The sequence below is a fragment of the Vidua macroura genome, chromosome 1 (genome assembly GCF_024509145.1).
Source record: "Vidua macroura isolate BioBank_ID:100142 chromosome 1, ASM2450914v1, whole genome shotgun sequence".
NCBI classification, from domain to species: domain Eukaryota; kingdom Metazoa; phylum Chordata; class Aves; order Passeriformes; family Viduidae; genus Vidua; species Vidua macroura.
In genome coordinates this window covers 17,423,500-17,450,954 of record NC_071571.1, presented here as the reverse complement: position 1 = coordinate 17,450,954, position 27,455 = coordinate 17,423,500, and the positions used below count along the sequence as shown (strand labels likewise).

General features: G+C 41.7%; 2 protein-coding genes across 8 annotated transcripts in view; one reads left to right on the top strand and one right to left on the bottom strand.

The window, feature by feature from the left end:
• Positions 1-10,900, top strand: part of KIAA1217 (KIAA1217 ortholog) — a 178,134-nt gene extending 167,234 nt beyond the window's left edge. For 2 of the 4 annotated variants that reach the window (XM_053980344.1, XM_053980333.1), the window contains 3 exons: positions 3,097-3,216; positions 8,430-8,552; positions 9,288-10,900. In XM_053980344.1, the coding sequence (XP_053836319.1) occupies positions 3,097-3,216; positions 8,430-8,552; positions 9,288-9,782 (738 nt within the window). In that variant the 3' untranslated portion in view covers positions 9,783-10,900. Of the gene's footprint in view, positions 1-3,096; positions 3,217-6,108; positions 6,187-6,294; positions 7,975-8,429; positions 8,553-9,287 lie in introns of all 4 variants that reach the window. The other 2 variants (XM_053980317.1, XM_053980326.1) reach the window with 2 other exon arrangements.
• Positions 10,901-14,356: 3,456 nt separating this feature from the next.
• Positions 14,357-27,455, bottom strand: part of ARHGAP21 (Rho GTPase activating protein 21) — a 114,229-nt gene continuing 101,130 nt past the window's right edge. For 3 of the 4 annotated variants that reach the window (XM_053977394.1, XM_053977410.1, XM_053977403.1), the window contains 12 exons: positions 27,296-27,360; positions 27,066-27,214; positions 25,402-25,532; positions 25,166-25,321; positions 24,980-25,058; positions 24,448-24,521; positions 24,273-24,362; positions 22,222-22,347; positions 21,994-22,035; positions 21,562-21,667; positions 19,772-19,803; positions 15,660-18,243 (listed from right to left, as the gene is read on the bottom strand). In XM_053977394.1, the coding sequence (XP_053833369.1) occupies positions 16,510-18,243; positions 19,772-19,803; positions 21,562-21,667; positions 21,994-22,035; positions 22,222-22,347; positions 24,273-24,362; positions 24,448-24,521; positions 24,980-25,058; positions 25,166-25,321; positions 25,402-25,532; positions 27,066-27,214; positions 27,296-27,360 (2,784 nt within the window). In that variant the 3' untranslated portion in view covers positions 15,660-16,509. Of the gene's footprint in view, positions 14,453-15,659; positions 18,244-19,771; positions 19,804-21,561; positions 21,668-21,993; positions 22,036-22,221; positions 22,348-24,272; positions 24,363-24,447; positions 24,522-24,979; positions 25,059-25,165; positions 25,322-25,401; positions 25,533-27,065; positions 27,215-27,295; positions 27,361-27,455 lie in introns of those variants that run through there. The other variant, XM_053977418.1, reaches the window with a different exon arrangement.

Genomic DNA, 27,455 nt, shown 5'->3' with positions numbered 1-27,455 from the left:
AGCTGCCACTGGAGAAGCCTGCACATGCAAATGGGACAAGTAAAACATTGGTGTGCATTTGGTGTGGTTGTCCCTGGCCTAGTGTTGCTCACCCAGTACCAGACTGGCAAGGTGCTGAGAGCCTCTGTCATGTGTGCTTTGGTGGGAGCAGAGAATAACTGGGTCTGCTCCTGGTGGGCTGTGCTATGGTCCAAAGTTTCCCAGAATGTTTGAACACTGAGACATTCCATTTCCTGTGGTGTAACTGGTTCATCACTCTGCAGTGGCATAGAGGAGTGCTCTCTTGCTGGTTCTTCACTTGACATCACATAGGACAGTTCACTTCAGTGATGAAAATGCTGCAGTAAATATCAACTATTCCAGCTACCATCAGTGAGCTTTCCAGCTTCCACCCTCTGTCCTCTTGCATGCCCACACGAGGAAGGGAGATGTGGATCAGCCTAAGTGGCTATAATTTCTGGTATTTTAGAGTGCTGTCACAATGTGAGATGATCCCTGCTGTCCACCTGCCAACAGGTGGGCTTGGTGCTGCCCAGGGAGCATTCAGAGCACAGGAGATGTGGGCACTGAGCTCTAACTGTTAGTTCTGAGGGGTGCACCCTGCTCCTTCCCTCAGCTCTCCCCCACCAGTGCTGGTTTGCAGGAGTGAGAGCAGAAGTTCACCCTTATCCCCCCCTGTGTGCTGATGACCAGTGAGACAGCAGAGCTGGGGACACAGAAGCTGTCACAGCATCTCTGTCTCTAGAAAAGCAACTTCTGCCTTGCAGCTGGGGACAGTGAAGTGGAGGTTAAGGTAAGGAAAGCAGGGCTGAGAGAAGCTGAGGAGGAGAAATAGGCATGGGAATGGCATTCAACAGGGAATGGGTGTTTAAATGCTAGCTTTGGGGGCTAGCAATACTCATTTCAAACCAATACCAAATACCAGGTATATTTTAGAAGCTTAACAGAATACCATGTTTTAGAAGGGGCAAATTGCCTGATCTAAGAGCTACAGGCTCATTAGTTTGATGTCAGTCATAGGCAGAAAGATGGAAAATGAGATATGGAATTCAGTCATTGAAGAACTAAAGGACAGACATAAACAGTTATGCCAGTGAGCACAATGCAATGGAACAGAGAGCTGTCAAAGGAAACAACACTCAGTAACAGGTTCAACTGCTTAAACTGAATTGTATACCTATAAACATTTCAGTAAGGCATTTGATCAAACATCATGCAACATTCTTATAAATCTGGCACCTCAGAGTATACAAAAAACCACCCTATTGCAGCATAATTGAAACCTGTCTGCTTTTGAAATCACTGACCTTGATGCAGGTGTTGCTGCTATGACAGGTCGCATAGGGAGCAGCAACAGGCCCAGTATCTCTCTGTATTTTCATCAAAAGCCTGGAAATACATTTAAAATCCTTACTGTGTAAATCATCTTGATTCAGATCAGTGAAGTATGACAGCAGAGACATTGATAGCAATCATTTAATGGTCATAATGCTTTTCTGAATAAAAAGTCCACATGAAGAGCAACAACATGTTGGCCAGGCCACAACTGCATGCCTTGGAAAGAAACAGGAGTTACAGTAACAAATTGACAGGAGCTCCCAGGTCAGTGATGCTGCCACAAAATCGTGTCTGCCTCAGGTGTAGATGTGAAAACATGGCATGCTTTTATGTCTGTGTACAAGATCAGTGAGATCCACACTGTGATGCTGCATCCATGACTAAGTATCCATGTGTCTCCCATTTGAAAAACCTGTTGAAGGTTCAGAAGAAGCTTGAGTGCAATGTGAAGGTTTTTAATGAAAGAGGAAAAGGCATCATAATTATCAGTGGCTGTAGCACAAACTATTTGGAGACTGTTACAGATATTTCAGAGCAAAGGTGATAAGAAAAATACCAAAGGGAAATAGCTTTTTTGACATTTAGAGTCTGAAGACTTTGAGGATGCTTTATTCAAACCCACATCACTGGTCTCACAAATGGGTAAGTTGGGGAAAAGTCCATATCCTCTATTGTGAGGAGCAAGACTATTTTTTCTATTAGTTTCATGTCATCTTAGGTACTCTGGTCTATTAACACATACAAATAGGATGTAATGGAAAACCAGAAGAAAGTCTACATCCTGATTTTTTGCACTGGATTTTTTTCTGTTATCCTTACTTTTCTGATTTTGTATAAACATGCAATACATATGAAGAATACAGTATTTAAAGAACAGGCCTGATTCTAATCTGTAATCAGGGCCATTAATTTCATGAGTTGCCAGGAATCAAATAATTTCCCTAATATATGGTATAACAATATAATCTTACTGCACATCATGGTGTGTCTGAATTCTGTGAGCACTGCCCCCTCCTCGCTGTGTCCTCCCTGCACATCTCACCGAAGGCAGGCCATGTGCCAGCAGAGGCCTACAGAAATTCTGGTGAGGCACATTTTCTGCCTGTACTGCACGGTGATAGTGGCAGTGCTAGTTTTGCTCTTCCAGATCTGGGAGCCAGCTGGATAGAGAAATTCAAAGGAAATGAAAGGAGGATAGCAAAATAAATGTCTGAAAAGTCTGAGCCATGCCCTGGAGGATGCGTGGTGGGAGGCCAGTGCCCACAAACCCATAGGTTGGGACAGTCAATTTATAGCTCATTTTCAAAGACTGTGACAAAGGCACATCTCCATGTTTAAACTTTCAATAACAGTTTGTGTGGGAGAAGTGGAGTTATGTAACACTTGCATTATCAGCCACAAGGAAATAGGTGCTGTCACAAGCCCTAAGTTTGTCATGAGCTTCCTGCTTGAGTTTGGATAGCACCTCTGTAGCACCTCTGTGGATCTCCATTGTCTTCAAATTCAGAAATCAAGCTTGTCCTCCTTACAGGGAGCACTGAGGTCAGCATGGTGTTAGATTCTTGAGAGGCTGGAAGGGATGCCCTGGTTCTCTTAATCTGATAGTCTGAAATCTCTATTATTATCTCATGAGCTTGTAGAAAACATTGTTGAGCTGTGACTGTTAAAAACAACTGCTCTCTTTGTAGTTGGTCATCTCCAGATATTTCTGTGTAAGAGTTCTTGGTCTCCTGATAACCTGTAGTATTTATTTCCTAGGCTTTCCAGAAGTGCTCTTTTATGGATGTAAACTCAAACAGTCATGCTGAACAGTCCAGAAATGATACACATGTTAAAGACATAAGGCCTGGGACTTTAATGCATCACAAGGAAAAGAAGGTAACAAGTGGCAATTGTAGACATGCCACCCGGTCTTGGCATAACCTTCTTTCCTTCAAAACTAATCTTATATCCTGTGTCCTGTTCTCTTTAACTCTCACCCACCACTGCCCAGAAGTTTCCTTCCTTTTATCTCTGTATGGCTCAGAAATGCTCATACAGAACTCTATATTAAACTGTATTATGTGTCTCATCAGCAATAGTACAATGGTTGCATGAAGTTTTATCATTCTCTGAAATCAAAACAGGATCCATCAGTTTCTGTCAGAGATGCTCATACTACTTAGAGCATCCTTCCCCAACTGTTCTGCTGATGGATGGTGAAGCATCTCTCCTAAGCTTGAGGGGAGTTAATGGTTCCTCTCAGTCTCTGGAACCGATTTGAGAATGTATGCTTTATTTTGTTTCATTTGTTGGTTCCAGAAATAGTTGTTAGATATTCAGAAATCCCATTCACTTTATTGGATGACAGAGTCAAAGTGGATGGGAGGAATTTGCCAGGAATTCTCAAAGTTAATGCCCAAAATTCAGTCATGGGACTGAGAAGAGGTGCTGTGTGTCTGGGGCTGTAGGCAGGTCAAGGTTAAATTTCACAGCTGTGCATGGACTGGAGTTGCCAACTGAGTTTATTTGACTTAGCGTGCAGCCAATGTGCAGGACAAGAAAAGGACAAGTTCTTCTGCCCTTGCAGACCTCTTTTTTATGTTTAATAATAATGAGTTGCATCACTGCTGGGGTTAGGGGGTTGTGCAGGCATGACAACTTGTCAGCCAAATGCAAGTTTCCAGTGAAGGTGGGTATGGTGGGGAAGGACACACAGCTCTTCAGCACAGCATTTCAGCCTTCTCATGCATTTTGTGTGTGTAATCAAATGCTGCCAGGTCAGGGCATTGCACTTAAGGACTTGTGTTGGAGCTGCCCAAACAGCAGTTCTGCTCTGAAGCTGCAAACAGCTGGCTGGGTGAGGGTACAGGTCCGTGGGTATGAGGGAAAAAGGACAAACTGTTCTGTGTGTATGACAGTGTTACAGAGAGAAAAAAAGTGTGAATTCATCCTCATGACTGCTGTTGTCAGAATGAGAAGATCATATTGTTACATGAAATCCTGGGTCATCACTCAGGACACTGCATATCCTGTAGCACAAACATTTCTTTGAAAGGTGCTGCCAAGTAATTGCCATAAAGTGATATTTATTTGAATAACACAGAGTCCAGGAAATTAAGGTTAATGAGATCTGTTTTTGTAATCTGACATGACAAAGTGTTTATTGGCTTTAAATATGGAACATTATGGTCACGATAAAATCTTTGAGGAAATGAGTTTTGTTGTGGTTTTATTTTTTTAGTAGAAAAGCAGAAGTTCCTAAAATAAGACACATTGTACAAGGACACTTTGAGGTGTTTCACTGGTGCTTGGAACTAGAAGTGGAACATGTTCAAAAAAGATATACAGTCAGCATATCCAGAGGCAACAAGTGCCATTAGGTGACTTGGCCTAATTCTGGGGGGTCTGACATGTTGTGGGAGTGGGAGGTGCTGAGCACTGAGCAGGTCAGAGCCTGAGGGGATCACAAGCCCTGCTGTTTGGTTCCCAAAGTGCCTCTCAGCACGACGTGCAGACTGTCAGCCTGCCCACTGAGGCCTTGCTGCTGTGCTGGTTTGTATGAGAGCTTTTCCTCATTTAGAAATATGAGGAAGCAGCTGTTCATCCTTGTTACTGCTGAACAAGCCTTTGTGGAGGTGAACTGTGACTCTGGTGTATGAGTGACTTTCTTGCTTCCGTGGTTTGATTGTGAGTAAAGCTTTTCTGTAAAATCCTCCAACAGCACGTGAGAAAACGTCACATAAGGTGTAGAAACTATACCTGGTGAACCTCTGCATGCACAGGGTGTGCATGCACGGCCAGCCTGGGCATTTCTGCACCGTCAGTCATCCATCTCAGTTGGGAGAGCAATGCTCCCAACTGTTCTGCATGTCTTCATGCTCACATAAGTATAATCTGTCCTTCTGGTGTGTTAGGAGGCAGCTTCTAGTCTCAAGCAGGTAATGTCAGCATTACTGCTTTTGGTTCACTGCCTTCAGGCACTAGAGGCCAAATTACTTTCCTTCTTGGTGAGCTGTCTTTTGACTGTAGATTTCTCTCTTATTCATAGTCCTGGTGTCTCCTCAGGTCAGTCCTTCATCCTGATGATTGGTGTTTCTCCTAAGTTGTCACTAGCACTTAAACAAAACCCCAAAGAAAAGCCTGGTGTTATGAAACAGCATTTCCAGGGGTCCTCACTTGCAAATAAAGAAAAAACTCCCCCTGAAGTTTCATTGCTGGGAATAAACATTCTTCTTTTGAGCCAGTGGATGACCTCTCTGTCTGGTGTTTGGCATCTCTGCTGTAAGTGAATGTAGCTCAATGTTTCATTCTGCACTTCCACAGGCACCACAGGGTGTCACTGGTAATTCTGATGAAATACTTCTAAGATTGCACCAGAATTTAGAAGTGCTCAGACTGTAATGATACTAATTGTGATGGAGCAGCACTACTCAGGTGTGACCAACATTAGAAGGAGCAAAATGTAACTTGAAAATCGTCTTTTACTGGTATAAAACTTCCTTTCAAGGCGAGCCAGACTTGCTGTCAGCCCTTCCATGTCAGACTCCCTTTGATGTGTCCCAGCAGAATGTGACCAGATACTGTGAGACTTTCAGCTTCAAACTTATAAAAACACGGTGGGGGCTGGAGGGGTTTAGCAGGAAGGTGAACAGGTCATGGAGCACTGTGTTGGAAATAAGGTAATGAATGTGCTTATGCATATTCTGGAGGCCTTGTTAAAACAAGGTAACATCCCATCCTGACCTAATGCATAGCACAAAGCAGTAACATCATGCACTGTTCTGCCAGAATTTGGAATTTTGCCCTGAAGAAAGACAGGAATCAGATGACAGCTTGAGACATGTCTCTGCAGCAGTAAATGGAGTGGTGAGTTCATGAGGTCTGCGCTTCCCCCGAGATTAATCTTGGGGGAAAATAAAAGTCCTGTAAAGATAAAAGCCCTGAATAACTAAGTAATCCAACTTTCCCCCTTAGGTGTATGGGGCTACAACAGGATCTCCCACAGATAGTGATCATCCTAAAGAGAAGAGGGAAGGGAGAACTGAAGAAGAATTGGGTTCTGATTCATCCAGTACAGCTGACAGTAAAAGTGGCTTTTCAATGAATGACAGTCCTACATTTAGCAAGGGTTTGTTTGTAGACAGTACAGACTATTGTAACAAAAACCTTCAGAATATGAGCACAAACCTGTCTGGCATCTGTTTGCCAGAGGAGGACAAACGAAGAGGGGCTCAAGATATCTTAGGATCACACTTTCCAGCCGTTGAGACTGGAAAACAAAAGCCAAGCTACAGACTGTCAAGAGATGCTCTCCAGGGCGTGCCTCAGGGTGAAGCCTTGCAGAGCACGGGCAAGCACATCCCCATCAGCAGCGTTGCCCCTCTCCTGAGGCACTTGCAGGAGGCTGCGGGGCCTCAGCCTTCCTTGCAGGAGCAAGAAGTTTCTTCAGGCAACTACAATCAGGTTGTGCTGAGACCCAAAGTGTCCAGAGCAAACAGTGTGAGCAGCATGGAAGAGGCAGACTCTCCAGCCAGCTCTCCAAGTGAAGACAACCCACCCACAGAAAACATTGCCTTCATGATTACTAAAACAGCTGTCCAGGTGCTCTCAAGTGGGGAAGTTCATGACATAGTGAGCCGGAAAGGAGGAGATGTGCAAACAGTCAACATCGATGCAAGGAAAGATGTGGCATCTGAGAAGGGCATCCCTGGGAACACAGACAGCGAAGAGCCAGTGGTGTGTCTGGACAAAAAGCCTGTCATCATCATTTTTGATGAACCGATGGATATTAGGTCAGCGTACAAACGGCTTTCTACCATTTTTGAGGAATGTGATGAGGAATTGGAAAAAATGATGACAGATGAAAAGATAGAAGAAGAGGAGGAGGAAGAAAATGAAGGATGTGAAGTCTCTGAGAGACAGACGGAAGAGTCACCAGTAGCTAATGAGAGAAAAGCAATCACAGAGCATTCTGCAGCTCACAGTCCCCAGGGGCCATACCTATTTAACCTTCAGTCTGACTCTGCAGAAAGCAGACCTCCTGCAGAGGAGGAAAGCACAAAGACAAATTTTAACAAATACCGTCAGATCTATGGGCTAAACACAGAAGCAAACTCAGACTCTGCCGATCATTTGGGAAGCAGGCAGGATTCTAAGAAAAAATTTAAATTTAAATTCCCTAAAAAGCAGCTGGCTGCTCTCACACAGGCAATACGGACAGGAACCAAGACTGGGAAGAAGACTTTGCAGGTTGTGGTCTATGAGGAAGAGGAGGAAGATGGGACCCTGAAGCAGCACAAGGAAGCAAAGAGATTTGAAATCACTAGGTCTCAGTCTGAGGAGAGTGATAAAAGTCCTTCTGGGAGGCAAGAGGGACCCTCTGGAGCTGCAGTGTCCCTGTCTAGGACTGATGAAATTCGACAGAGTACTTACAGAACGCTAGACAGCCTTGAGCAGACTATAAAGCAGCTGGAAAACACCATCAGTGAAATGAGTCCAAAACCTGTCCCTGAAAACACATACACTTCTGAGGGAAGCATTGTCCCCTTCTCTGCCCAGATAGTACCAGAGACCCCATCCCGAGAGCATGTAGTGCTGGATGAGAGCCTTGCTGGTGTAGAGCCCCCTGCATCACTCCCAGCCACTTCACGTAAGGTACCTTAGTCCAAGAAATCAAACCTCCAGCTGCTTTCTAAAATCTGCAATAATCACCATTAAACAAGAGGGTCTTGTGATTTGTTTGCTTCCTTTCAGGTGGCTTGTTTGGGCTCCCCACGAGGTGTCTAACAGCTAATAGACCATTGGTTTTTGGGGTTTTTAAAAATCTTTGCTGCTGATTGGTGATGGGCAAATGCAGGGGAGCTGGGTCGAATAATCCGCTGTGTGAAATGACAAGTGTCACTGACATGAAATCCAGGCTGATCAGTAGCTGAGCAGTTTTCTCCATTTGATTCTGGAATTAACACCCGCGGTGTGAAGCTCCTGAACTTTCCCTGCATGTAGTACTGTGGCTTGTTTTTGGCGCATGGTGTGCAGTCCTCTGTTCGAGCACCCTTGCACTGACCACGCCTTCTTGTCTCCCCTCCCTGCCCCTCCACTCGTTTCCGCAGGGCTCCAGCGCTGCCTCCCAGACAAGCCGGATGCCAGTCCCCATGGCTTCAAAAACTAGACAAGGAAGCATGGAGAAATCAGGCAAACAGCACAAGCTGCAGGATCCACGCCAATACAGACAGGTAGTTTTACCCTAAACCCGGTGTTTGGATGGACATTTCATGTTGTTTGTTTATTTAAAAACTCCAGTAACTGACTGAGATTATACCAAATATCGGATGCCTGAGGTCAAACTGGACATCCTGGATCCTGGGGGCATGACAGTACTGATCTTTTCACCATGCTTGTGCATGCATGTCTGCAATAAAACACCTGCTGCTTTTTTTGTTTGGTTGGGTTTTGGGTTATCTGTTTGTTTATTGGGTTTGGCTTTTTTTTCCTTAATTTATTTTTATTTTTTTTAAACTGTGGTATTCAGCTGTAATTTTGAGATGTCAACTACCTGTTTACTTTCCATTTGGTTAATGTGGTGGTTCTGTAGGAGAACTGGGAATGCTTCTGTTCAGAGTCTTTACAGGAAGCCCTGGACACTAACCCGTTGGCGTAGGTGGCAGTGGGTGCACATTAACCCGCGGTGGGACGTCCCTCTCGCGTTACTACCGTGCAGCATGGCCAACGTAGTGCCTGGTCTGTAACACGTAGGTCGCGCCTCCTCACAAAGCTCTCCTGGCTCTTCCTCTATGCACTCTCCGTTGGGCACTTTGGGTTTTCTACCAGGTCCAGTCCATGGCTGCAGGACTTAGCTCAGGCCTCGAACTGTTAGTTCTGATTCTCTGTAGGGCTGTTTTCCCAGGTCCTGTTGGTTTATCATGTTACTGGCTTTCTGACAAACTGTCTCCTGACATCTTTATTTGCAGGCTAATGGAAGTGCTAAGAAAGCTGGTGGGGACTATAAGGCTACTTCTCCTACCCTACCTGCTTCTAAGATCCCAGCCTTTTCTCCCACTTCTGGGAAAAGCAGCTCAGCACCTGCTTCTAGCGGTGACAGCTCTAACCCTCTTAATCCACCTACTAAAACCTCCATTCCTTCCTCCTCCCTTCTCGGTCCTCAGACAGGTCGCATAACTTACTCTACCTCCCTCATCCCCTCTGTCTCTAATGGCTCCTCCAAGTTGCAGAGCCCCACTTACCCAGGGAAAGGTCACCACCTCTCATTCTCGCTGCAGACTCAGAACGGCCGACCACTCCCTCCTTCCTCCTCTACCTCCCCCCCCTCCTCTATCTCCCCCCCTTCCCTGAGCCAAGGTATGAAGAGCATCAGGACAATCCACACCCCTAGTTTCAACAGCTACAAGGCACAGAACGGGAATGCCAGCAAGTCCGCCCCATCCACGGTCAAGGAGCCATCCTAAAGGCTAAGCACAGCACACCTGCCAGGTCACCAAGGCTTTTTGTTCAAAGAATCCGCAGCCAATATTTTAACCAGGGAATGTAACCATTTTGTTGTATTGCTGGAGGCTTAATACTAATCACGTGCTAAATACTGAATTACTACACTAGATTAGAGTGAAGCTTTTTGGAAAACAGTTGCTGTTGTAATGATAAAAGAGCATTTTCTTTCTATAGGCAGCACCTCTTAAAAAAAGTGTGAAGGTGTGTGAGTGAACTTCACTGTGTGTGCACAGTGGTGTACTGAGCATGGGGAATTGTATGGTTAAAAATTTACTAAGTTGTTTTGTATAAAGCTATTTTTCATTATGAGGTCTAGAAGTGAACAGAGATATACTAAAGTGTGATTATATTCAACTGTAAAACTGAAACTAAAATATTTTTCTTTTATTTTGGTGTTATTTAGCTTTGTTACAGATTTCTATTTTTGTCAACAAATGTCATGGTTCCTTTCGAGATCTTTTTGCCAAAACATTTTGATACTATTGTAATGTACATTTGAAAGTAGTATGCTGGACAGTAAACCTCTGCACAAGAAACAACAAGACTGGTGTTATGTGTGTATGAGGCAACTCAACTTATTGCACTGCCATTCAGATTATATTTAAGAATTTGACAGACAAGGAAAAAATAAATTGTTTTACACATATAGATAGTTGCTGGTTACTTTTTTTCTTAGCTCAATCCACCCTTTTTCCTTCATTTTTATTTTACTGAGACCTGGTAGCCCATTAATGTATTGCATTGTGGATTTTAAAATGTACACTTCAGTACTGTTCTGTATACTGGCAAACTTTTGTACATATCTATAAATATCTATAAATAAATAAATAAATAAATACTGTATGTGGCTGGGCACATAGAGTAGTTTTACCACACCAAAGTTAATTTTTATGCATGCTGAAAAATATATATGGGGAAGGGTTGAAAAAGATGGATATCAGTTCAGTAGGAGAAGAGCAAGAAACTTGCATAGCTAATGGTTTTGTAAATAAATTTATTTGTATAACACCATAATGTAATATACAGAACTATGATAAGCAAAGATCTTTACAAAAATAAAGGGCTGCATGCTTACATATTTGTATTTTGTCACTAGTAACTTTTCGGATGGTCTCAATTGGCTGTTCAGCTGTTTGCCTGAGGGTGTTAAGCCATTAGGAGAAAACCTGACTTGATTTTCCCCAGATTAAGGCCACACCTAGTTAGTAATTTCAAAATGGGGTCTTTCAAATTGCTGTCGAAAAAAGCTTGTTGCTGGAACTCCAAGTTAGGAAACCAGCAAGCAGTGAAAAACCTTTTGAGTGACTGAATGAGGTATCATCCCTTCCACCTTGAGGTATTCCTTGTTTTATTCCCCCTTGTGAAAAGGGAAGTTTCCTAGAAGCATCATTCCAAGGCGGTGCCCTTGGAAGGTGAGAATAACCATTGAGCCATCCTTCAGGAACACAGCACACAGTCTGCCTCCAGGAGGGAGAGAATAACCATTGAGCCATCCCTCAGGAACACAGCACACAGTCTGCCTCCAGCGGACTCAGGTTGCTGCCATTCCCAGCACAGGAGCTTCAGCGCCAGGCTGAGCCAAGCTGGGGGGTCCCAAGGCAAAGCAAAGCCTGGGGCATGGTCAGAGAGCCCACAGGGCCCCTCTGGAGTGGAGCCAGGTCCCTTCCAGCCAGGGCAGAGCAGCAGGGACTGGTGGCTCCAGTGCCTGCTCTGATCTCTGCTTGCTCATGCATGGCGTACAGGATTCCCTGGCTCCAAAGGGAACCTGCCTGATCCAGTGATGTAGCTTGTTACCAGCTCCCTGTGCAACAGACAGCACACACAGAGCACCAGCTCTGGGTACCCTGCTCCCCCTTTACACAGCCAAAATGTAACCTCAAGCTAAATGATGGCTGTAGCCGGATTTGTTCCTAAGCTGTTTGTCTATCACCTCCCAAGGATCGGACACTCACTGAACAACAGTGACCTACTAATAACTGATCGTCTGTAATGGTACGTGAGGTGTCCCCCATGAGCACTGGCACTGGCAGGCAGGGGCCCCCATGGCTCTGGCACTGCTCCCACAGCTGCTTCTCAGAGCCTCTGCAGGTGAGGGCTTACAGCAGCACATTCTCTGTATCTGGCTGAATTTAGACACAGACAATGGATGCATAACTAACCAATGACCCTGCACAGTCACTGGTGTGCACGGGCAGTGAAGCAGTGCTGTGCTCACTGCCTGTGGTGGCGATGTGCAAATTGCCATCAGGCAGTGAACGCTACACCCAGCCGAGGCCTCAGCTACATTGTGACCTGCACTTTTGGTGCACCTGCTCAGTGTTGGAGCAGCCCCAGGAAACAACAACAGGCTCAGCCAGCTCACAACCCACTGCACACGCAGCAACTGCCGGTGTCACAAGCCAGGCAGTTTATTCCTTCTCCATCCTGCTTGTCCAGCAATGAAGCTACCAGGCTTTCACAAACACAGGCAGGGAAGAGCTGTACACAGGCTGTCACTCAGCAAAACCATCAAGTTTGTAAATAAATTCCTTGGACACAGAAGAAATCAGACCTGGACACCAGTGAAAAAGACAGGCTTCCCACTGCAACCTGGTTATGAAGAGCAGTTTTGGTAGAGGTTGCTGCCACTGAAGTTTGTCTCAAGCCGTGGGACAGGTACCTCTGCAAACTGCTCTGAAATCCAGCAGTGAAGCAGCTGCTCACTGAAGGAGCTCACAATCAGAGCCAGCCAAGGACTTCATAGCAGGGTAAGCATCATCTCTGTGTCAGCCCGTTCCTCCTACAGGGAGGGACTGCAGCAAAACCGCACAAAGTGACACAGCACAGAGGCCCGGTGCTGGGCAGGACACAGAGCTGGGAAGGCGGAGCCAAGGAGGGTGCATATAGCAGGGAAAGGGAGGGATGTGCCAGACATATGAAGTGTACAGGGCCAAAACCCATCGGATCTCCATCGAAAGCAGCCCTTCCTGCAGGCTTAAAAACTCATGGATTTGACAGCAGATGGTTAAGGCAGATTTCTTACAGTCTCATGATTGAGAGCCACAGGTACATGAACCACTTCAGGGTGTATTGCAGCCCAGCTTTAAGCCATTCCCCCTTCAGGCTACACTCCTTTCCAAAGGCTGTCACAATTAATTGGTTAATTACTATCTAAACGTGAATGGTGTTACGACCTGGCTTTGGGAACAAAACCACGGGTTTTTGTAGTAAATAAGGCCATTTCAAACTCTTTCATCCTGCCTGAACAAAGTGGAGAGGCTCTCAGAGGCTGCACAGAGACCCGAGAGGCCGTTAATGTGCAGCTCAGCAAAGAATTTTCCTTCAGCTCTGCAGCAGCACAGAAGAAGGTATGAAACTGTCTGGACTGTGGCCATGTCTTAATTCCACATCAACAGTGCTGCGAGCCATACTAATGGGGATCGTAACAAGCCCTCTAAAATCTTAAAAAGCAGTCACACAGCACCTTCCAGCTGCCACACTCCAGAAAGGCAGTTCAGACTAAACCACTGATCACCACTGAAGCAGGAATTGCTGTTAGGAATCACTTAAAAAATCCAAACATTACCATTGCTACCAACACATTTTATTATTTCTCCATCAGATCTCAGCTTATCCTATCCCTAACAACTTGCAGCTTCACAGTTGCAAACAGTCCTCAGACCAGAAGCACTGTCTGAAGCCTGTCTGAATCCTTCTAATGAAACACAGAAACAAAAAATGGACACAAATAGCAACGTTTAGAAATTCTGTTTAAAAATAAACATCCCTTTTTGCTCCATGACCAAACACTGGCACAACTTGCCCAGGGAAGTTGTGGAGCTTTCAACTGTAGAAATATTTAAAACCCAGCCATAGCCCCAGCCCAGAGCAATCTGCCCTGGCTACAATCTGCCCTAAGCTGGGGGGGAGGGCTCAGGGATGCCTGCCCACCTCACCTGCTCTGCAAGCCTGTGCAGGTCCCCATCCCACTGAATCCAGCTTCCAGAGGAACACTGACAGTATCCACCTCAGGACAGTCTACTGTATGCATGCACTTCCCTTCTGGAGTCAAATGGTCACCCTTCTCTTCCACAGGAGGGGGAAAAAGAAAAAAAAAATCCCCAACACAGTAAAAAAAGTACTATAGATAAGGGTCTGAAGTAGCTGCTGTTAAGATCAGGGCATAACAATGACTCCTAAAAATGTCTATTTTCTTAGCTGCCACACTGGCTGAAATTTAAGGTGACCCAAATCTTGGCATCTTCAAGAAGGAGAAAAAACAGCATTTTTCCAGACTCAGATATGCAGTCACTCACTACTTTCTTCAGGGGGAGCTCAGTAACTTCCTCTCCCTGATGCCCCTGGTAGATGCTCCCTGCATCTCTCCCCCCAAAATCATGGGTTTCCCCTACATGTTCCATGCTACCAGTGCAGCAGCAGAGAATACCATGGAGGCTGATGAGGCTAAATAAATTTGTAACTGCAGCACTGTCAGTCAATACAAGTCATGTTTTGCATGTTTGTCTTTTAAGTTCCTAGTTTTTCAGATGATCTTGTGTTCTTCTTCATTTAATACATTTACAGTTCTATGTTCTCAAAGACAGAAGTTGACAGCCATGTGTCAGGGTTCAGGAGTAAAATTATCAATTATCTGTAAACACAACAAAATGGAAATTAATCCATCAAAATGGCTCTCAAAGCAGAGGAAGGTGCAGACCCCCCCCCCCCCCCCCCCGTGCACCTCCTTAAGTACGGTCCTTCACTCAGAGACCTCTGTGACTTCCTGTGGATGCTCAGCACCCACGGACAAGCTTCTGAGACTACTGATGGGACAAAATACAGCTCCAGAAAAAGACAATAGGTACTTGCTGATGAACAGCATTAGAGGCATCACAGCACTGTGTTCTGAAAGCCCAGTAAGATGTTCGAGTACACTTTACTGTTAGGAATGAAACAAAAACCTCTGCCCTTCACAAAACACACTTGTTCTTCCCAACACCACACACCCAAACACTGCTAATGCACCCACCTCCTGTCTGCTCTGGGAGGAAAAGCCATTTTAAGTTTGCACGGAGACCACAAGAACATGGCTCATTTTTATGTAACCTGATATTAGATGCACCTAATTATGTGTTGAGAACTTCCATAGAGGTCAGCTGTTGTATCTGGGACTTTTCTTCACAGCCAATTTTTATAATTTCTCAGAAGGATCAAAACCACAGCAGATCAAAGCACAGGACTGTAACAGTCACGCGGGAAAGAAATGAGGTTTGCCTAAAAGCACATCAGCCAACACATCCCAGTACCACAATTCCTTCTCCTCACAGTAAATGGACACATTGATAGAGGTTTAATCCTCTGCCAAGCAAGAAACAGTGACACAGGAACACCCAAAGTGATGAAAAGCTGCTTTGTTTTCAAGTAGGTGTGGAAGAGCATACAATTAAAAAAAAAAAAACAAAAAAACTGACAGAGTTCATACACAGATGAGTTTTTAGGGTAGAAAAACATTTTGGTTAAAATTATAAGAAGTCCAAGACCCAAATTACAGTATTGTCCTGACTGGCAGATATTGATGTTCATTCTGACTTAACAAAACCTGCACATTAAACATAAACCCACTTGCTACATAATTTAGAATCAAATTATGTATAAAGATGAAAATATTTAACCAGCTGCATCTCTCTCACCTGCTGACCTGCACAATGTGGCCCCACAAACAAAAGATTAATGAGAGGTTCCTCCTTCATCCAGGAGGAACTGCAGGTTTGGTGATCCCAAGAGTAGTTGCTGACTGCAACTTATAAACGTGACACTTCGGAACCGTTCATCAGAAAGAATTTGAATCACACAAAGAGTCACCAAAACAATTTTATTTCCAGTGTTTAAGTGGGTATGCACACAGGCATGATACAGGTTTGGATTCATTAGGTCTTCATGCAGAATTATATTCTCGATAAAAGAAACCAGTTCCATCCAGTATCCACTATCTACACGCCTATGTTACAACATTTATATCAAATCTGGTATCTGAAGAAAAGATACACATGTAATATGTACAGTTAAGTTACTTATTTTACAGAAAGATTAGAAATTCAAGTCACATAAAACTCAAAATCTGTATTAAAATTGGAAATATAAAACTCCAATATTTACTGGAATGCCTAAGGAATGGAAGCTCTGTAGCCACCTGTGTTAACATTTGTAAAATGTAATGAAAGTCATTAACAGTAAAATGCATTTATTTGTTTGTAATAAGTTTCTCTAATTTAGCAATATGGCACCCTAACAAACCAAATGAATTTATAATGAGGCACTTGTTAGTGACTAAACCAAAAGAACAATTTTCCTGCATACTAATGCCAGGCCAACTCTCAGTCAGAAAACCATGTATACACTACACAGCATGTTGCATCAGATGCTTTGTTCAACATTTGTATGCAGCCATCAAATATACTTTTTCTTAAAATATATATATATACTTTAACTTTAGTGTTCTTCTGGCTGTGGTAATGCACTGTGAAGACGTTCCACAGAGCACATTGATGAAACCAGCCCAAATGAAGGCTGCATAACAACAACAGTACAGGAAAAAAATATTTATATATGTACACACACACACGCACACACACACACACGCACACGCAGAGTTACTGGGAAGTGTGAGGGTAAGTTAATGAATTGCTGCAGTGGACATATCTTCCCATTTCAAAGATACTGGTAAAATCGAGATCTAACCACTTGGGTCCCAGACAGTTTATGAGGATGGGCATCAACTGCTGGGCTGAAGTTGTTTTTGTTCATGTTCTGGTAATTTTCACCATTTACCTGGTCTGGTGGCTGAAATGGTCCCAAAGGTGGTGTTCTATTAATTAAAGTCAAGCTGCTGGAAGAGCTGCCTTCATCTGCCTGCATCTCTGCAGATGAGGGCAGTTCTACCTTTGATACCTCTGCTAAGTTAGTGTTCTCAAGTCTGGGCTTTCCAGTTTCACCCGTATTAAGGTCAGTTGTGCTAGTGCGTAAACGTTCTCGTGCAAGCCAGTCCGAGATCGAGAGGTCTTGGGCTGGACATTTTGGCTTCAACCGAGTCACAGCTGAAAGCTCAGATTCTCTCTCTCTATTTTGACTTGGTTCTTGAGCTTTCCAAGCATTCAGGACACTTATTTCAGCAAAATCCCTCTGCCCTCCAAGTGTGTGCCTTCGCCTGATATTCTTTCTCTTTGCAGTCTCTGTGGAGTTAGCTTTTTGATTCCCAACTCCAAACATATCATCAGCAGATGACTTGAGTCGCAACTTTAACCTGTCTGTAATCTTAAGTCTCCACGTAGGTTCTTGTTTGTCAGCCTCACTTTTGGCCGATGTAGCTAAACTGCTTGTGGATCTTCCTTTTTTCATGATGTCAAACATTTTGGTCACAGTAGGCAAATCCTTCTCACTCTTCGCATCCCCTGACCCCTCACTGTCCGTTTTGTGCCGTGCAGACTTTCTCCTGGAGAGTGTATCACATTCAATAAGTTTGTGCGAGCTAAAAAGTCTGCGACTCTCTAACTTTGGCGTGGAACTTCCCTCAGTACAACTTACTTCACTTTCTTCAGAGTTCCTCCGACTGGTCTTTACCACTTCTGGAACTTTCCCTTTGGACAGCCTTTCGGCAGCAGCGCTGGTGGCAAAGACAGGGAAGTCACTTTCACTGTCCGTCTCCATAGGACGCCCTTCGCTGATCAATTCACTTCTTTCATCATCTGCATCTTCTCCCTTGCTTTCTGTCACTGACTGCACCTCAGGGCTCAGCATACTGGCATCTAAACCAGTCAGATACATAGTAGATGAAGTAGTTGAGTAATCTGAGGTGATGGAGCTGACATCAGCTGCTAAAAACTCACTGTGTTTAATTTCAGGGCTGGCTACTTTTTTGCACGAGTATCTGTGCTGGGAAGCCTGGGAGGAAGTGCTTAGCATAGTGCCAGAGTCAGACACTGTCTCCTCAACCTGGGAAGAAGATTGTGAAATAGGCATTTTTGGGTTATTCTTCTGCATGCTTTGCAGACAGTTGATATTTGATGATTTTGAACATTTTTCATCGTAAGGCAGTGAAGGTTCCTCTGTCAGGATATTTTCTTTCTTTAATGACTTCTTTTCATCCTTTACAACATTCATATCTTTTTTACTGCTGTTCTCTTTTTCCTTCAGGACAAACATCCTTTGTTTTCTCCCTATCTCTCTCTCTCTTTCATATTCCCCTTTAACTGTGTTCTCTTTTGCTGTGTCACCACGAGATTGTTCTGCAAGCTCCTTCTTGAAAAACACATTATCCAACTCATCCTCTGAGCTACTTGGTTGTGGTTTCTCTTTAGTTTTTTTCCGCTTGCGACTAGCTGCTGCAAAAATGGAGGACACAAGCAGTTCCTTGCTATACTGATCTTTTCCAGAACCCCAAGAACCCTGTTAAAAAAAGGGAGAAGGCAAAATTAAAGTCAAAAAGCCTGAAACACTTTAAAAACACATCCTAAGCTTCACAGTAGGAAGTGCATCTTCATTCAGGAAACATTTATATGCTCCTTCTGTAGTTGAAATGACATTGCCCACTAAGTCAATTTCCTTCCTGAGCATTCCACTTTTTATCTGAGTCCCTTAAACTTAACCAAGACTGGTTTGTGTATACCACTATTTAGTTTTTGATTGACTAATAAAGCAGACCCCATTACAGTAAGGAAACCTTCTCAAGACTGGTTTGCAACTGCTTCACAGATACTTCACAATCCCTCCTTTCAAGGTCTTACCTATTCAAAAAAGCTAATTGCTCCATTTTTCAGTTCATCTTTCACCTTTCAGACTGAGTTTGTAAATGGCACCAATTAATTACTGCCAATAAAATGAATGTTACTCATAACTAGTTATGAGTTAGTTAAAAGTGTAGAAAATTAAAAAATAAACTTCCTTATTTTAGAGGAATTTACTTTTAAAATGGCACAGAAACAATAAAAGTACAAGCCAAATGATTCCATTTTATGAATTAAAAACTATTTTCAGTACTCTAACATTACCATCTGGCCCCTTCAAAGCTATGCACCTTTCCTAGAGCCTCACTGCTACAGGCAGTGTGTGACATGGTGTCCTGGAAACTGGGCTATTTTGAGGAAACAGCTGAGCCACCAAACATCCTCACAGAGCAGCTGTGTTGGCATCTCCACAATGAACCATAAGGATGCTCTGAGTCCTGTTCCCAGCTCCAAGAGGGCATCAGTGCCACACCTGGAATGCAGGCCAGCACAGGGCTGTGCCATGACCTCACTGAGATCCGCTGTGTGCTGCCCTGTGAGCCTATGCTATAGACACCCAGTGTCAGAACTACTCAACAACAGCCCAGGAGACAAAGGTTTGTCCACACGAGGGACAAACCACATGTGTCACATGAGGGCTTTGTCACTGAACGAACAACTGTGTTCCAGTCTTGTTCCCCTGCTTCATGAGGCTTTCCTCCCAAGCACAGCAATACTTCTGAGGGAGATTCTGCAGAGCAACCTTTTAACCACAGCCTTTGTCTTCTTCTAAGGAGGAGCTGTTACCTCCTGAAGAACAGGCTGAATTCTAAGTATACTTTTCTCAGTGAAATAGAGAAACATAAATACTCTCTGTGAGTTAGTACTATGCCAACAACAGGGATCATACTATATATACATTTACCTCTACTAAATGAGACACAAAAAGGAGGTAAGCGCCCACAATTGTGAGAGCTGGGAACAAAGCTGTTGCTGTGTGCAGCTGACTGCTTTGGTAGATGCAGCTAACTGCACACAAGCCCTTTTCCATTGTAACGCTTCAAAAATAGGTTATGAGAAAACAGTACTACCACTTACTCAAGAAATCCTACATAAGCTCTATAGTACAGCTGCATATCAGTGATTTAATAAAGGAAGCATCTAACAGATTTCAGAAGCTTGTAACTATATGATATCAGAAAATTATTTACCTTAGATTTTGCTGAGTCACTAGTAGCTGAATCTGTGGAAAAATTAAAGAAAAAAAATTCTGCTCAGTTCTGTGCAACTTTTTAATTGTTGCTACAGACAATGCTGGACTTATGAAAAAGACAAGCACAGAACAAGATGTGAAGCAAATTAAAACCAGAACAGAGTGAATAGTCAGAGCTCACAAAGATGCAAGCTGCACCACAGAAAGCCACCGCCATGAAAGGATGCTGTGAATTGTAGGCAGAACCAGCTCAATGATAGGAATGGCAAAGGAGCCCTGTTCTTCAAAATAAAAAACAGAAATACTAATGTTTATTCAATGATTTAAGTATACAGCCCCTGCAAAACCGCAGCTGAGAGACCTTTTCAGGATGGCACTGTGTACTCTCCTGAGATTCAGGATACACAAAGCAAAATTGTGTGTCTTTGTACAGTTGGCTCCCTAGGTACAAATCATGATTCTTGTAGTCATACTCTTTTTGTGAGGTTTTAAAGGAATTAAGTCATATTTTCTGTGTAAATCCCCAATTATACATCTCTCTCCGCCTCTTACTACATGCAGGTAAAATTTATTTTTAAATTGTCTAGATGTCAGCAGCTACCAGTTTTGTACTTTTCCACAACAAGCGCTTTTATGAAATGAAAAATGGACACCATAGTTTCACTGTCTCGCAAAACCCAAGATTATACAATTATAAAGGGGGTAGGAAGGGGCTAGCAAGATGACTAAAAAACATGAACTTGGGACTTTCTCCCTGGGAAGAAAGAGCTGAGCCCCCTGCCACACCCCTTTTTGACACATGGCTAATGCTTTATGACTAGAAAGACTGGTAGACCATACCATGCTATTTCTCCTCAGGGTCTGCTTCAGAGATAACAAGAAACAGCAGAAAAACTTTTAAAAAGTAGCATTGATCTGTTTAAAATACTCTTAAAAGAAAATTTACAGCACAGATCAACTTGGGGTTTTTTCCATTTACAAGAAACGGGGGTTTCTGCAGACAAGGCAGCTACAGTGTGGGCAACAGTCCTCCTTCTTCCTACAGTTCCAGCTGTCCATCAGTGACATCACAGAATCCACTAATGACATCACCGTGTGATAGACTCCTCCCACTTCGCCTGTTACAACATCAGTACAAAGTGACTGTTTCAGTAAGTGCTGAACAACCCTTTGAAAACTGAAACAAAAGCTAGAGACGAAGGGATAACATTCGTGGGATACAACATGCTAGGTTAGTGCAATAGTAGAGTGAAGGGAGGAGGGGAAAAAGTCACCAAAAAAGAGCCTGTAATGCTTATCCTTAGCCACAAAAGAGGATGGCATTTATAAACAGAAGGAAACCAGCTTTAGTATAAACATATTGCAACATACTAAAGTGTCCATCAATTGACAAGAAAACATAACTCAATGTTTTGCATTCCTAACATTGGGAAGGAGCAATATTAGAACACCACTGAAGATCAGTCTTTCTGCCATCACAACAAACCACTTTATAGCAGCGTAGCTGCTTGACCTCACGATGATGATTGTATGGGTTACTGTGAATAAATAAAATACTATGTGCAAGCCTCATCTTTTCATGATTAAGTTCCTGTTAGACAAAAATAGTCTTCCAAATTATATCATGCATGATTATCAACAATTCAAGTCTTTAAGAAATGTTAAATGATCTTTTGGAAAAGAGGAAAACGTATTCTTAGTAAAAGAAAATAGGAAGAGAGAGTTACACTGAGTTAACAGAGTAGGTTATTCTAGCCTATGGATTAACACTGTCCAGGCAAGAGTTACCTGATACGTCTCCAGGAGATACTCCCGTTCTTCCAATGTTGGTGAGTAAATGATCTATGTTTGGCACTGGCTGAGATTCTACAGTGTTTTCCTCCTGAACTGCTGTCTACAGTTAATAAACAAAGATCTCTTCATCATCGTTTCACAAATAGTTCATTACGATTCAACAGCATTTAGAAAACTGCATTATTCACCTGAAGAACATGAGGAAAGCATGTCCTATTTTCCTTTATGCTTTTAAAACAAATGCATGGCTTGCTTTTTTAAAAAAAATAGAATTCATTACTAAAAGGAATGGAAAGCTAAAAAGGTGCTTCTGAAGAGCAAACCATACAGTGACATAGTAAAAACTATACAGGTGCTCTAGAGGCAGCAGAAGCAGATTCTAAACTAAGGCAGTTAGAACACAAGTATTTATGCCATAATACTTACAAGAGGTTCTTCAGCATCATCTTCTGTGAAAAACCAGTCATGCTAAAAGTTAAAATAAAAAAGGTGAAAACCCCACAGGAAATCCAAAACCCAAATGTGGCACAATCAAACATAGATTTTACTGAAAGTGAGAGTTTGATGGATAAATACCAAACTGGCCCAGTGAGAAAAAAGCTGGTTGATCTGTGTACGATCTTATTTTTTCAATAATGAAATGCATCCACTTACTTTTTGGATGAGTGTTTCTACAATTTTATATTGGTCTGGCATGTGGGTAACCATGTGTGTCATGTTATCATCAGATGTCCTCACAAGTGTTGGACCAAATACTATTGCCAGGTTTCTTGGTTCCATCTAAGAAATGAAATATTTCCACATCATACATTTATAATGAGAAAATACAGTAATATGGGCTAAGTACATTAATATAACACTATTAATATATACGAGAACCATTTAAAATATGGACATGAAAGAGTTTTTAAAAAATACATTACTGACTCAGGTAGGATGTTACACTACACCAAAACACTTCTAAATGCAGCTGCAATAAATATACCCAACGTTTCTGCAATTCAGAATTCCAGCCTTCCTTAACCTACTGCAAGCAAATGGCTCCACAAGCACAGAAAACTCAAGAACCCAGACATATTTTTTACACTTTCAGGGGGATCTTTTCTTCTTTCCTTAAAGAAACACTGATGCTTGGAAACATTGATGTTTTCAGAATTTTTTGTTTTGTAGAAAGGCATTGATAGCTCCCTGTTTTTTTTCCTGCAAACATTTATATGACACACATAAAAAATTAAGCTGGTAATGAAATACTGTATTATATCTACTGACAAAGACCTCATTCAATTTGCACCAGCTTCAGAGGAGGTGGCAGAACAAACAACATGGACCCAAGACATCTATTTGTGAGACAGGCTCGGCATTGTGTGATCAGGTCACTACTTTAGAAGTGAATTAAGTATATGACTAATGTTACATCTGTGACAAATAATTTCAAGAAGCAGCAGCAGAACTTACCTTCTATTTTTGCTTCTTTAACTTAAGGGTTTACTGTTCTGGTATAGAATAGACCAGTAATACACAGGAAGAAAAGACTTTGTGCTTATCAGAAGTAAGTTGCAAACATGACACAAGCCCTTAATGCTCTCTTGAACTCTTTGTCTTGACAAGTCACACAATTGTAACACCACCTCATTCATCTAGCCTTGTACATTCAACAATATTAACAGTATTTAGCAACATTTATACAGCCCATCAAAACCATAAAATGATGGAAAAGCTTCCTTTAAGCACTGCACTCAAAAATGACATTTACTATAATTTCCTTATATCATCTATAATTTTGCTAAAGTTTATAATTTGTTGATTTTTTTTAATGAACACAGAAATACTTTTCTTTCATATTTAACTGGAAGGTATTATTTGCATAACCTACCATATTCACCCCAACTGATTTTTAAATTATTTAAGATAATTTAAATGATTTGGCCACAGGCTTTTCTATATACCATCAATTATTTCAAAATTTTTCCTGTACCCTGCACATTGGTAGCCAAGCCACCACGTTACCTGCCCTGAGGTAAACATCCATAAGCACATCCATACTATGGACAGCTTTGCACTCAGCTACCCCTCCCTGAGAGCTGAAAAATGGGACACTATTATTAGCATTTACTGAAGGACTATAGCATGCACAGGAGCACTTAACACAAACCACCTCTTTCCCACCCTATGGAAATTACAAGAAGTTATACTTAGTGGTGGAAAAAGATCCAGTAGTGATGAACTACCACCATTTATATTATGAATTTTCCTTCTTAAAACCAGCCAAACAGCATCTATAGGGTAATCACTCAAGTAACTACAGCAAGTCCTATTCTTAAAAATCTCTCAAGCATCCAGAAGCCAGGCTTCAAAGAAAGCTGATGTGAAAAACTCTGCCAGCAGGTTTATTCACCTGTGCCCTGCCCAGGCACAGTCTTACTGGTATCTAGATGAGATTACAGGAAATTTACAGACTTGACATAAACGTAGGATGCAAGGAGTCCTTCCCAAAAGACTGACTACCAGTCTGAATAAACTTAATTCACACTAAACGTGTATATTTTGCAGGAATACTTAGTCTATTACAAAAATTTTCTCCACATAGCAACACTCCCTAATTTCATCTACAACAATAAATTACCACCTTAATTAGAAATGATCCTGCATTAAAAAAAAACCTTAATGAGACAAACCAGAATGCATTATATATTTCTTTCTAATACCTTGTTCTTTTCTGAGTTCTCTGCTACTGTCTTCAGGTGTGCAGAAAGGAACTTGAGGGTCTCATAATGGTGTTCAGGTAGATCATGAATCTGAAACAAACAATCACTATTCAGAACATCGAACATTTAATACTAATTTTGTAGTGCACCTACAACACAACTGATTTTAGTTTACCAGTCTCTTCAGTGTTTTCAGACGCTCAACAGGATCTTCTTTTCTATTGGCATCTATAAAATCTGCATATTTGTCTGTTAAAAAAGTAGAAATTATACATGAGTTTTTAGATCTATAGATGTATGCATATAAATCCTCATCTGCCAGCCCCACTCCCCCTTGAACACTAGTAACATACATAAAAGAATGACCTCTGGAATTCATAAATTAGCCCATTATACTGTAAGTGTATGTTTTGTATGACAGTATGGGAAAAAAAAAAAACAAAACAGCTTTCACTGAATATTTCAACAGTGGAATTAAAAATTTTTCTCTTTTGGTTGCATATTCATCATCCCTTCACATCACAGAAATTATATTGACACCTCTCATTCCTAAGATGATTACCATGACTCCCTACTCTTTAAGAAAGACAACATTTAATGCAGAGCGGGGATGATTTCCCTGAATTTTCTCTCAAATCATCTGGATGTTGTAAGACAACTGTTCAATTGCAACTCCTTATGACAAAACTGCAATGAAAACAACCTACCGTTGGTGAAGAGGGGTTCTGGGAGCTTTCGGAAGAAGGATTTCAGCAGACTGCTGATCACGTTCAGGTCACGCCATTTCTACGTGTTTAAAAGAAAAGGTCAGACATGCTTTATATTTCTATGATCATAACACAACCAAAAGTTTTGGAGATTTTAATACGAAAATAGTGTGATTAAAGACTTACATCATCATGAACATCAATATCAGTCATTCCTTTGTTGAGCTCTTCTTGCATACTTGAGATGGCGGCATTATTTCCAGGCACTCTGTAAATACCTGTGTACTCAAGACCTCTTTCTTCAACCAGTTTGCAGCATATATCAACAATCAGTGGAATATACTGAAAAAAAGAGTTGCATAGTAAGTAATTGACTAAAAAAGTATCTTAAATCCACAATGAAAGAAAAACTACTTCCATACTTTGTTGGTATGAGCTGGAGGGCAGTCATCTAGTCTAACACCAAATGTTCCAACAGCAGAGGGCTTCTTTTCAAATGTCTTCCTCATAATGCTTCTCCATGTCCCTTTGTCTTTTGGTGGGCTTGTCTCATCTTTTTGTTGTTAGGAGAGTGGAAAAAAAATAAAATAAGAAAAATAAGAACATTAATGCTACAAAACTGACTGTAAATACAGGTAACAGATTTGCAAAGAGCAAGTAACACCTGCTGTGTTTTTTAGCTTTTACCAGCCTTTATGCCACAAGCCTTTACATGGATTTATGCAACAACTTCTGTTACTCTTCTGTGGTTCAAAAGATAAATCTGAACATACTCACACCCCAGACTTAGAAAAGCAAGAAGCTGGATGGTACTATGGCATTTCATCATTCTGAGACTAAAAGTAGCTAAACTACTAAATTTAAACTTGAAATTTATATAAACTACTACAATTTTAAAAAATGTAAATCTACATTTAGTAGCACATTTAGCAGTCTCCATGGAATCAAAACACTGCATGAAATACCCATCAGACACTAGAGCCATGTTCACACTTGTGCAGATGTACTCACTCTTTCAGAAATTATCAGATTTTAGTCACTCCTAAGTAATTCCAAACATTACTCACTTAAAATATTCCCTATCCAAAAATCAGATGAAAAGTTCAGTTTCTCTGTTTACCTCTCCTATAGAATTCTTGTAACAAATTGCAATTCCCATTTATCTTGCACCGCAAGTCATCTAACACAATAACTACTTCTTTCTTATTTCTGGAGATATTCTTTCAGTAGTTTTGAGATTTACCCAACATGTGCAATTTAGTTATATGGGTAGCACTGCAGAAGCAAAGGGACATTTTTTGGAAACAAAAACCAGAATTCACTCATAGCTTAAATTCAACACTGAATCACTCCAAAGTGGTTGATCAAAAGTGGTTGCTTATCCAGTTGCCTGAATTTGTACACAACATTTTTTAAACAAGAGTCTGATGTGAAGCACTATATGTTTACACACTATGTGAAAAAAAAAAAAAAAGTAAAGAAAAGAAAAAGAGAATAAAAAGGAGTAGATTGTGACATTATTTGATGGAGCTCAGATGCTGATTCAAGCTTGCAGTGCCAGCTCATCAGACTTTTTTAGAACTCAGGAAGCATTAATTTTGTTCTGGGAAAAATAATACAAGTTCATTCCTGTGTTTTAAAAATTAAAACAAAAAAAATCTGTTCTACACTTTGGAAGCACTTTATTGGAAAAATTTACCTTATAAGTTCCAAGTCAGCTGGAGACAGAAGTATGAATTACACACAAAATTATTTCCAAAGCTTGACAAGATTTTGCTCTCATGAAGCTTAATACCTGTGTTTACTGCTGTTAGCCCTACATAGAGTTGAAGGGGAAAAAACCACAAAAACCTCTTGAGAGGGGACTAAAATAAAAGTTTCAGGATCTGAGATTAAGTAGTTCCTAGAAATGAGTGACTAAAGCTGCAGCTTAAAACCCCTGGGCTAATACTTGGCTTGCACCTGTATATGTTTTATACATATTTCATGCTTTACCTTTCATGTTTTAAAAATACCTGAGAAGGGTACCTGGATGGCCTTACACTGGGGCAGAAGGGAACTAAAGAAATACACAAAACATACAGACCTTTAGTGAGAAGCTTCCTTTCTGTCTCATCCTTAGGAGAATGTGGAGTCTGAGTCCTCTGTTCTGCTTTAGTTCCAAGTAGAGTCTGTCTGATACTCAGACTCTGGCGAGGTGTTTTGGGAGATGGCTCTGTTTTGCTGCTTGAAGAACTGAACAAGAGAGACTACTTCAGTTGAAAGAAGCTAAATAAGAACTCTACAAAAACCACTGGCAACATATAATTCACCCACCTCATCATTGTACTGTACTCTTTAATCCTTCGACTAATTAGATCTCTACTAGTAACACCAGTATCCTATAAAATGAATTGAGAAATACTTTATAATCTTATAAAATAGAAAAAAAATCCTTTCAGAATATGATCAAACTCTTCTGGCAACTAAATAACTA